Below are 12,168 nucleotides of genomic sequence, written 5' to 3'. Positions count from 1 at the left end.
GCATTACTAAACATGTATGAGGGGGTTGATATAGAAAAACATAGGGTAATTGGGGGGTAAAATAACAAATCTGAGGGGGTTCGGGCTCCGCTCCTGACTATGCTCTTATAAGAGTGTCTTTACGTCATTACATGTACCCCCTCACTTTGGATAAAGAGCGTTCAAAAAGAGTCAAGTAGCGACGTCATCATTGCTGGAACACAAATGTAGGATGCTTTGTGTTAGGCATGGAAGATTATCATTATGCCAAATGAAATAGAATTAACGGATGATTGTGTGATTTAATGCATTGTTCTCCCTGACAAAGTGAAGTTTATGGTCAAACACAAGATCAACTAGAAATTCAGATTTTTTTTAGGGAAAATATTTATTATTTAATATGACACATTTAAAAGTACAATACATTTTTGACCAAAAAAAAATACAATACATTTAATTATTTCTTCTTCGGGCATTAGGTGGTCCTGTTCCACACCATGGTCCGCCAACATTTCTTGTTGCATTATGTCACGTTAGTTAAAATTAATTGAGTTACATTTTTATAAATAAATAAATAAATACTAGTCATTATATATATTACCCGTTCTTATACTAAGCGATCAAACTCCGTTCTGTAATGTATGGTGTCATAAGATGGATTATTGTAATAATTCGAGCCCTTTCTGATCCATCTGAAAGAATAGATCAATTAATCAATCATTAATCTTGTAAACAATAATTTTTAAAAATAAAAAATTAATAAAGAAGAAATAAAACATAAAGTTATTTGGGTTTGAAATTGGTGCAATATGCTTCATCCTACAAAATGCCCAAACTTGAAGGAGGAAGTTACACCCACATAGTCCTTTTTTATCGTAGCATAGAGCAAAGAAAGGTCGTCCCACAATTACTCGCATTAGGACCGAGATGGACGTTGTGGAAAATGAGAGGAGAAAATGCGGCATTTGTAGGATGACCAGTCATTCCTGAAAAAATTGCATTACTACTGAACATCAGTAACAATCTAGACATATTTTAGGGAAATGTTGACCAATGCCCCCGGGGCACTGGTTAAGGACTTTAAATAGTAAACTTTTATGAAAGTTAGTGCCATTAGTGCGTTGAAAATTGAAAAAGTTTAACATTTTTAAAAAATAATTACTTAATTTAAAAAGTTTAAAGAGTGTCCCGTGGATACTCGTTAACAAAACCCTTTTTTTACTGCATTTAATTTGTATTGCATTAAATATTTATCCTTCGTTTGAAAGTATTGTACCTTTAAATGTGTCATCTTAAATAATAAATATTTATTTCAATTTTTTTTTTTTAAATTTATAAAACTAATTCTATTAAATTACTTGAAAAAAATCGGAAAAAAATTAGACATGTCATAAATCCCACTTGTGACATACAATAAGAACAAAATAAATGCAAACTTTAAGAATAGGGGGTAGGTCGCAATTGAATCTTGTGACATAGTGGTCAACTTTTCAAAAGTAGGGAAGTTTTGGTTTTTTTTTCTTTTCAACTAGGTAGTTATTGATTTTTGTTTTCATTATAGGGCATAAAAAAAAATTCTCTTGAAATTCAATGCATGAAAACTGTTGTTACCCATCTACACCATTCGGTCACTATTATAAGCAAAAATCACTATTTTAGATTTGAGAAATGATATTTGTACAACCATTTTTTAACAACTTTTGAAACAACCATGTCTCTCATACTCACATATGCTTTTATTCTCCTTCTTCTTCTTTCTCTCTCCATTGTTTTTGTCCAATCACAAGAGGAGAAAAATAATTGTCACCAAAGTTGTCTAATATTAGTTGTACAAATATCACTCCTCTATTAAATATGTCATCGTGAATTTAACTCAGTTGATATGGACAATGCATAAAATATACAAAGTTCGAGGTTCGAACCACGTAAATAAAAAGTAATATCAAATATATTTAGTGGTCTTTGAAGGTATCTTTTGAATCAGAGAGTAGCAAGCATAGTGAAGCATCTTTGCCTAATGCCTTCGATCTATTTGCCTCTTTATTTATTAGAATGTCAATATCCTGTTACCTGCTTCTCCTTTTTCAATTTTAAATTCCTAAAGAAACAATAGGATAGAAACTAGGGATGGCAAAGCGGGTCGACCCGACCCATTTAGATCCGCCCCGTCTAAGCCTGCTAAAAACGACATGAGACGAGCAAAGTCAAATTTTGTGATCGAGTTTAAAATCTCACCCGGCCCTGTTTAGTGGTGGGCTTGCGAGTTGACGGGCCGGCCCGCCAAACAAAAACTTTTTATAATTTTTTTTACAACTTAATTGTTAAAAAAAAAACTATGTTGCTTTTATCGTAAAAAAGTATAAAAGAATAGGTAACAAGTAAATTTGTGAAAAACAAGATAATTATCAAATTGTCGAATTCAACATCATAACTAATAGCAAAATAAGGCAAGCGCAATATAAAACAAATCATAAAATAAATCCAATTTTTTTTTATAAAATAAGCCTTAAAATAAATAAACTCAACAACCAAGATAAATCCAAAAGCATAAAATAAGTCTCAAAATATATCTAACAACCAAAATAAATCAAAAAACATAAAATAAGACTCAAAATAACAAATTGAAACACGAGTTAGGCGGGCCGTCCTGCCACGTCCCGTGCCCGTTTCCAACAAGTTAAGCGGGCCGTCCCGCCCTGTATTTTAACGAGACGAGACGACCCAACTATAGAAAGTAAGTTCAAAACTTCGACTCAACCCGCCAAAAATAACGGGCCAAACAGACTGACCCGACGGATCAGACTCGTTTTGCCACCCCTAATAGAAACTCATTGTCATAGGCCTCTATTTAGCATAGTCCCAAATTGGGAAAATATATACTCATAGTGTTCATTCTACTTGTTGAGTATGACTTAGTAGACCCTTCAACATAATGTGGCCTAGCAACTGCGCAAAAGCGTAGCGAAAGTATAGGACAATATATGATAAACAAGAATTTAATTCACAAACACGGTCAATATAAATTTTTTTACACTATGAATAAATTATAATTGTTATATCATAATAAACGTTTGACTTCTATCACAAGTGCTTATAATGTCACACATAATTGATTATGATGTACTATTAATATTATATGTCCGGAGATGTAGACACAATTAGCCAAACTTTACGATCAATATTGTGTTCTTCTCCGCTTATTTATTTGTTTACTTTAGAATATGATTGTTATTGGCCACAATAGAGAAGGGACCACTTCAACTTTTTACTCTAAATTTCTAGCATCATTGTTATTGGAATATTGGTATTCAAATTCATGTAACAGAAAAGGGCTACCGACAATCTGTGAGGTCAAATTCAGCAACAAAAAGTCCCATGAGAAGGTTCCTTTAGATGGTTTACTTTCAAGGGAACAAGGTCCCTTTTCTCATTTTATGATACCTTAACCATTATTAGAAACATATCCAAATAGATTTATTTCATCACCAATAAGACTAAAGTAACAGTAGTACGCACAAACATCCCAATCTATTTTGGGTAAAATGTTACACAAATAACAAAAACATCACAATCATTTCTTTTTATTTGAAGGGCTAGGATCTTCACTGTTCTTGCAATTATAGACTTAGCACTAACAAACATGTGGGACCATTTCAAAAACCACTCCATGAACAATATGTTTTGTTTATGTATGCAAGTGTAAAAGGTAAATTTAAATCACACCCCAAATTGAACCGAACTAAACATTAGCATTCTGGAGTAAGTGTATGGTCTCTCTTAGGATCATGACAATAATCATAGACCAAGTAATTTTTTTGGACCCATTGCATTGCAACATTTTGCTGACGGCTCAGCTTGCCGCCATAGCCGGGTGGTGAGACAGAAGGTGGCCGGCATGAGGAGGTGGAATCAGTGGTACAACCTTGTAGTTTGAAGTTTTGGTATCTTCCAATGAAGGGTTGGTAAGTATAATTTGCTTTGTATTTTCCATTCTCTGTAGCCCATGCAGATGCATCCCAGATTGATCCATACACATACATTGGTCTTGAAGGGAATGTTGCATCACTCTTCCTAGGATACCTCCTTATTGGAACATCATCCACCAAAAATCTACATATTTTTTTCATATATTAATTAATTGTGCCATAAAGCAACATACAAAAAAATAGCTATATGCTTTGTTTTGTTTAATAAACGTGACATTATAATGTTAATGAGTATATATCTTAGAAAAGGGACCACATGGGACTTTTAAATAAAAATGATCTATTTGATAGGAATATTTTCTAGCAGCTCATTTCTCTATACCTATTAGTAGAGTATGGAAAATTAAACACTCTTGGAATAAAATATTTAACCAAACAGTGATTGATTGATAGCCATAGAGCTAAATGATTGTTGACTTGTTGATCCTTATTAAACATAGAATATTAATTAACACAAAATAAAGTCATATTTATATTTAGAATAGATTGTTTCTGAGGATCTTGGTAAATGTTTTAAAAACAACACCGAGTTTGAAAGGATCGATCGGTTCAACCAATTGAACTAAAAATTGGCTACTTCATTGATTAATTTGATCCTATTTTTAATGTAGCCTGATAGAATCATGTTCAACCCGATTTGGTTTAACCGGTTCGTATTTTTAATAAAAATTGTTTTGGTACTTTTTAAATAAATACTTTTGATATTTTTATTTGTATCCGGTTTAACTATAGTTGAACCAATTGAACTATGATATGTTGGTTTAGATTTCAAAACATCGTGCAATAGTGTATGAAAATATTACATGATCTCACTAGGTTTCCATAGAATGGCATAGTTGTGAAAATCTTGTGTTGGGTCGAACCAAAGATGAAATCTCATCTCTCTTCCTATATTCTTCCCATCTCCACTTCCTCTAATGTACACATTTGTCTGCAACACATATGGCTTATCTTGTGTAGTACCAAGGAACTCAATGTCTATTTCATCATGGGTTCCTTTGTGATCTTCTATGTTTGAAAGCTACAATTCCCAAATGAAATTAATATCAACACCAAAAACATAGTATTTAGTCAATTTTCAACATTAATTCAAAATATAAGGTAATCCTCACATATAAATTTGTATTGACTCCTGCAGTATAACCTGGTTGAAGCTTAACCGCAGTACCAAAATATCCAGATTTATAAGAGTGATATGACTTGAATCCACTCCCTGTGTTGCAAAGAAATGCTTAGAAGTGGTAAGAATCCATACTAAAATAATAATAGATTTTTGCATTATATGGTATGTACTATGTAAGTAGTTGCAGAGACTAATTTCTCAAATTATATTAAGTAGGAACACGTGTGCGACAAGGTACTTCATCAAGAGTTTAGAACGCAATTAACAAATTTAGAATCATATTTGGCTCATCTAAAATTGAGAAGAGTAATACATAGTGCAAAGATGAAAGAAATTAATATTGTAACAAAATTTATGTACACATGCGACAAATTATGAAATGCTTGAAATTTCAAGAGTTATTTTTCGAGTTAATGATTATGTATATATGTCCCTTCACTTAGGTGAACTTGGTAGATGATTTGAGACATTTGATTTCATATACCTGTGGTAGAGTCAAGCCAGATTGATAATGATCCATGGTCTAGTTTCTGATGCTGAGCTCCCCATAGATTTCTAAATTCTTGATCAAAGCTAATAGTGCTTACTTTGGAACTAGGGTAGTACCCTGGTGATGGTGCACCCCCAGCATTACGACTACACATCAAGAATGAGAAGAAAAGAGAGAAGAGAGGAGCCATACAGAGTGATGATGGCAAGAAAATTAGAGGCAGGGTTGGTGATCTGCTCATGAAAAGATTATGACTACACAGTTGATTTATATAAAGAGATTTTGAGGCATCATGTTACTAAAAATGGTGATTACTTAGTTGATTGGGGAGTTTACTTGGGGACAAAATTTTATGAGGTTTTTGATAATAAACAAAGAGGGGGAAACAGTTTAACCTTTGATGTGGACCTTTAATTTTTTGTTTATTCTTGATATGGAACTTCCTTTACAAGTGGAACTAATGTTTTTTATCCTACATCAATTTTGGGAAGGAAAATATGAATCAGGAAATATACCCTTATAGTTTTGTCAGTGACATTGGTTTGGTTCCTTATACACATACTTTTTTTGTGAACTGATAGGTCTCTTCCTATTTAAGATTATGCACATATACTTTTACCATGAGCTCAAATTTTAGTGTAGAAGCAAGAGCGCTCCTATTTTCTTTTAAATCGGTCCATGTTAATAATTAGTTGTTACATTACTACTTTCTCGACCATCAAGATTTGAATATAGTCTTTCAACTTTTTAACTCTTATAACTCGAATGAGTTGAACTACTCGTATGTATATATTATTATTGACAATCTTATTTAAAAATATGCACTATTCGCTCATGTGGGACCTCTATATATGTGAGATATACTACGGCACTGATTGGTAAGACACCTAAATTAGCTTATAGCTTATAGTTTATAAGCTCATTTGACAAAAAAAGTTCTGTTTGGTAACACTTTTTCACCATGAGCTTATAGCTTATTTCATGAGCTTATAAGCTATTTTTCAGAAGCTATTCCAAGTAGCGTTTGAGCTTATAGCTTCTCATTTTTTGTCTCATTTTTACCCTTATCAATTTAACAAAAATCCATATCTACCCTTTGTAATAAATAACTATGTTAAAGAAAAACATAGCACTTTTAATCCTAGATTTCACTATAACTAAATATATATATGCTCACGCTTTTATTTTTTTTTTACAAAAATATATGCTCATGTTTACAAAAATAAAAACTACATTTTTCTTTAAAAAAATATATGTTACGTTTACCTAAATAAATCATATTACATGTTTAATTTTGTTTTTTAAGTCTAAAAACAAAATTTTGTTTGATTTTGGATCAATACGTTTAATTTTGTTTTAGAGGATAACAATTAATTTTTTTTAAAGGTTTTGTTTAATTTTTTTTATAAAGTCTAAAAACTGAAATAAAATCAATTTTAAATAAAACATTAGCCAATTTATGAATTTAAAAATAACATATGAAAGACATTTAGATTACTATGTTTAAACTATGAAATTTTAAATATCAATTGATATAAATTTTATAATGAATTAAAAATACCCTTTTATGTCATTTTACGTTTATAAGCTAGTTGAACCGCTAATTTTATCAAACACTTCAACTAGCTTATCAGTCATCAGCTATCAGTCATCAGCTATAAACTATAAGCTATCAGCTATCCGCTATTTTTATCAAACAGAGCCTACAATGACATAATATAAGTTTAGGTATGAACCATTAGCCTTAACAAATCTTTGTATAATATATCATATATACTTGAACATTTTTAATGTTTATTCATATTTAGTAGAGTTCAAATTTGATACTCACTGGGGGATTGATAATTGGCAGCTAGGGGATTTAGTCAACAACATTAATTGAGCAACTTATAACGACCACAACCCCTATGTTTGAGATGTTAATATTGTGATATATATGACATATCTACTTGAAGCCTCTTCACTTCAGTCCTCAATGCTTAATTAGCAACTCCTATGTTTTAATTCTGCAATTTCATCACTGTGCCTCTAAGATCAATGGGTTTGATAATTTTCTATCTATATGTACAATAAAACTTTGAGTGTTCTTTCGTTGATCATAATTCATAATAAAGATCAATAACAAATCTCAATAACTTTTTTTTTAACAAGCAAAACTGGATTATATTAACAACATAAAGATATAGAGATAACATGTAACGGTAATTTTGTGAGCTTCAAAGAAAGGATTTATTGTAGTAGTTAGCAAAATGCGGATTAAGTTATGCGAGTGCATAATTGATCAACCACCATTTACCTATAAAGGGTGTTGACTAATTGCCACCTAGTGCCATTTTTTAATGTGTACGTCTTAAAGACACTTGTTAAATATTTAAAAATAAAAATAATTTACAAGTTTTATAAAGAAAAAATTTAATTTTTAAACTTTCAATGTGTTGAATACATCATTTTAAAGACAAAACTTCATTTTTAAACTTCTTAAAAAGTGTCATAAAGACACTTCAAATTAGATGATACAAATATTTTTCCGCTTAATCAATCATCTGAGTTCAAATTCAACACCAAAAAAATACAATTTTGTTGGTCATGAGTTAAAAAAAAAAATACAATTTTGTTGTTCGTGTTGCTTCATGAGATTAGTCTCCTCCACAGTCACGCCAAAATGGATGTCTAATTCATACCAAAAGAAGAAATGAAGATCAGCAAGTAGTTTTTGGATTGCTAAATTATCTAGTATATATATAGGAGCAAATAGGATAACATATAGAACTAGGGAGCAACTAAAATTGCAAATTAACTTTTTCTTTTCTTGTGTTTCTTGGTGCTTGGTAGGACCATTATCACATAGTTGAGAAACCTAACCCATTCAGTTATAATCAAGACTTTGCATATCAAGCCAATGACAGAAAATTAACAAAAATCTAAATGTATCTAAATTAGTGTATATATCTGTGTATGAAACCAAAGAAAAAAGTTTAGCTTTATGAATTATGGTGCATTTCATTTTCCATGTTTGTGAATTATGGTGCAAGATAATTGACAATCCTTTTGTCTTCACGAAAAGGTATTCCACTTATGTAAATGTTTTTTTCTCTCTACAAGTTGTAATGCCTATTGCTATAAATGACCGTCGTGTGTGTACTCCTAATGAACTTATTTTTTGTACACACTACTATACATACGTCCAACCAGATTTCACATTTTTATATTTTAGAAAGAGGTATTGCAATATAATAGATAATAGATTTCATTTTTTTTTTGAAGAGATAATAGATTTCATACTATGCCGATATAATATTATATCAATGTTAAATCATTCAATATCATTTTACTTAATTTATATTTTTCATATTTGATTGTTGAATTTTAAGTTTATATCATATAAATCATCCACACAGACGTTTTTGAGAAGGTGTAAACAGCTCTACGGAACTGAGTCTTCAAATATTGAGGCCTCAACAAATTTATTATATGTGTGGACCCAATGACCCTCATCAATTATTTAGAAGATTTCATTTTAGACTCTCTCAATATATCTTTTGACCGAAAAAGATTCTCCTAGAGTTAACTACAGGAGGCGTTGAAGAAGGAAAAAAAAATGTCCTCGAGGATTTCTCTTTTGGATTATTTGTGAGAAGGATCATGAAAATATTATTTTGAAGTTATATTTTATGTCATTGATTAGAATATGATTTTCTTTTATTAGTTACATGATGAATATTTTTTTCATGTTTATGAATGTTATTTACAATTAGATAGAAGATTGTTCTTTTTTTAAAAAAAAATTGTTTTTATTTTATTAAGGGCCCAATTTTACTATGTGAGTCAGATCTTCACTTTGATTGGTACGACCCTGATCATCTATATAAATTTCTATGTGTATAACATAATTTTCTATGTTACTGAGACCTATCAAAATTAACGGTGTTTGATAAAAATGCATACACCCTCAATCTCAATGAGTATTAATAACATGAAATAATTTTAAATATTTAGATGATATAAACTTACAATACGACTGTCAAATTAGAAAAAATATATACAGAGTAAAATGATGTAACATTTATATCGGTGTAATTTGATCATTCATTTTTTTCTTCTTCCAAACGACAAATGTTAATAGTTAGATTAATTTTTTTCATTCTTCCGAATTTAAACTTAAAATCTTCAACTCAATATCCATTAATTCAAATCAGTTAAACTACCATCATAAGATCTAATTGGACGTTGTGCGGGAAAAATCTCTATCAGGCAGACAAATTAAACTCTTATACACTACATTACGGATAGGAGTTATGGAACCTATGATGACAAGTACATATGATTTTATTTTTTATTTTTTAGAGGAACTATATAATTCGTAGATGTTGAATTATCTACAATTCTTTTGATATATAATGGTATACTTTTTAATCTCCAAACCTTTTCTTAATAATAACGATGTCATTATTTTATTGCTTACGCATAAAGTCTTTTCCATATATGTATGTTTTTGCTTACACCAATCGAAATTTATAGATCTCTTGGACTATGATGCAAATATCACACGTACGTAGTGTTCTAGTAAAGTTTATGCACCATGCATGTTACTTTATACAATCAAAATTTACAACCAAAAAGTGAGAAGAGATATTGAGACTTCAAAATCTATGGGAACATTTTGTGTAAATAATTTTAGGGACCATGTGGTCTATACTTTTCAAATCTCCCAATCCGCAAACAACGTAGAGGTTTAGAATTGACTCCCACATGAGCCTTCTCCGTATGGTGAAATTTGTTATTATTGATAATCTTCACTAGCTGAAGTAAAATGCAATAATTTGAAATTAATTGCCCAAGTAATCAAATTCAAAGACCCATGGCTCTAAATAATTTATTGGTTTGTCTATACATTGTTAGGAAAAGATAATCATCCTTTATTCCTTTGACCGTGGTAAAAGTATTTAAAGTCGTTTTTTTTCTCTATCATTAGTTTTTGGTTACAAGGTTAAAACAACAAACAAAACAAAAACAAAGGCAGAAAGTTTCTAAAGCATCATTCCAAAGAAGATTAAACAAGTCTTCCGGAAGAGAAGCATGGATTAAGAGATCGTTGTTTGAGAAAGCTCAAGTTTTGCCAAGAAATCTGCACATTGATTCCCTTCTCTAAGATGTGATAAATAGTGATATTTTTTGTTTAAAAAAGCTATTCTTTTATGTCTTGAATAAACACAACATAGACATGGTACTTCACAATGAGATCATCGATGAGGTTGATGCAGTGAAGTGAATTATAGTAATAAATAAACTCAATGATACCCAGATTCTTGGCCAATATCAAACCTTGGTAAATTGTTAACAACTTAACGAGCAAAATATCAAAAGAATCTAGAATGGCACCTCAAAAACGATCCATCATTATTTCTTATGACTCCCCCAAAACCAGCCTGAAAGACAACTACCATCTACATTCAGGATGGCACAAGGATAATTGTTGCCAGTGGCGGACCCACGTTGGGCTTAGGGGATGCAGCTGCATCCCCTCAAATTTTATAGTTGCACCTAATTTTCTAACTTTTTGTTGAATGAACCCCCTGAAAATTTAACTATGAGCCCTCTGTCTTTGCTCTCTCATTGAACTGTGTAAATGACTGCCTTCCATTACATTTTATTTGATCGAATGGATTGTGTCAGTGAGATGTGCATTATTCGAATTTTATTAAATTATTATTATAAAATTGTAAAAATGATTATATTCTAAGGTTATCGCAATTTGACAAACATATATAACTAAAATTCGACACTAGATAGTTTTCCTTTTAAAAAAATGTTCTAGCTAATTTAATAAACATATACTAAAATTTCATAATTTAAATGTATGTTTTATTTTTTTAGGTCAAGTAGCTTAGTGTCTAGAGCTCATACAATTAAGTTGTGGAGAATTGGAGTGTCCGGTGTTCGAACCCCGGCCCCTGCATATAAAATGCAATATTCCTACCAACTGAGCTAAGCTCACGAAGATATGTTTTAATTTATATACATTATAATAATTATTAATTGATGTTAAAAAGTTTACACAGTCGCATGAGTTTAACTCAGCTGATAGAGGTATTGCAGTATGCAAGGTACGAGGTTCGAACCTCAGATTCTTCGCTTATTCACTTTTAGAAGCGAAATTTTTGTCATTAAAACTTGACAAAAAAATGTTTACACTCGTATATTAGAGCCTGATTTAACCATCAATGTCAAGATTGTTAAGCTTCACATTCTTTGTGGTTATTCGTGTTTAAGCATGATTTAACCATTTATATCCTCTGTGTGTGGATTTTTATGTGGAATTTATCACTCTGGCAATGTTAACAAAAAAAAAAAAGTTTGCATCCCCTGAACCAGGGTCCTGGCAACGCCACTGATTGTTGCCGTTCCATTTGATGAATAACTCGGTAGGAGCAACATTAGCACAAGGAAAGTAGCTTGACTTGAGGACTTCCACTGTATTCTGAATGTTAAAGGAGAGGCGGTTTAAAGACCAAGTTTCATTGTTTAAACACATCAAATTACGGTGCCTCTCCAAGACCACCAAACACCTGTTGAGAACAAGTAAGCTAGAG

At 31.1% G+C, this 12,168-nt stretch overlaps 1 protein-coding gene across 2 annotated transcripts; it reads right to left on the bottom strand.

Moving 5' to 3' along the window:
* Positions 1–3,524: 3,524 nt before the first annotated feature.
* Positions 3,525–5,908, bottom strand: LOC11418068 (xyloglucan endotransglucosylase/hydrolase protein 31). Of its 2 annotated transcripts, XR_005644216.1 has the most exons (5): positions 5,573–5,908; positions 5,078–5,178; positions 4,769–4,986; positions 3,660–4,089; positions 3,525–3,618 (listed from the first exon to the last, which is right to left on the bottom strand). XR_005644216.1 is itself a non-coding variant. In XM_003597228.4 (4 exons), exons 1-4 carry the CDS (start codon positions 5,817–5,819, stop codon positions 3,726–3,728), a joined length of 930 nt encoding a protein of 309 aa, XP_003597276.1. In that variant the 5' UTR covers positions 5,820–5,908; the 3' UTR covers positions 3,525–3,725. The 2 variants fall into 2 exon arrangements, 1 of the variants encoding a protein (XP_003597276.1); XM_003597228.4 differs by having other exon boundaries at positions 3,525–4,089.
* Positions 5,909–12,168: the final 6,260 nt, after the last annotated feature.

This window comes from Medicago truncatula, chromosome 2 (assembly GCF_003473485.1).
Source record: "Medicago truncatula cultivar Jemalong A17 chromosome 2, MtrunA17r5.0-ANR, whole genome shotgun sequence".
NCBI lineage: Eukaryota > Viridiplantae > Streptophyta > Magnoliopsida > Fabales > Fabaceae > Medicago > Medicago truncatula.
This window is presented reverse-complemented; position numbering and strand designations above follow the sequence as displayed.

Excerpts from the sequence above, each read along its gene's own strand:
- LOC11418068 (XM_003597228.4), bottom strand. The coding sequence starts at position 5,819 with ATGAGCAGATCACCAACCCTGCCTCTAATTTTCTTGCCATCATCACTC. Across the intron at positions 4,987-5,077 it reads GAGTCAATACAAATTTATAT|CTTTCAAACATAGAAGATCA; the intron begins GTGAGGATTACC and ends TGGGAATTGTAG. Across the intron at positions 4,090-4,768 it reads TGGAAACCTAGTGAGATCAT|ATTTTTGGTGGATGATGTTC; the intron begins GTAATATTTTCA and ends AAAAATATGTAG.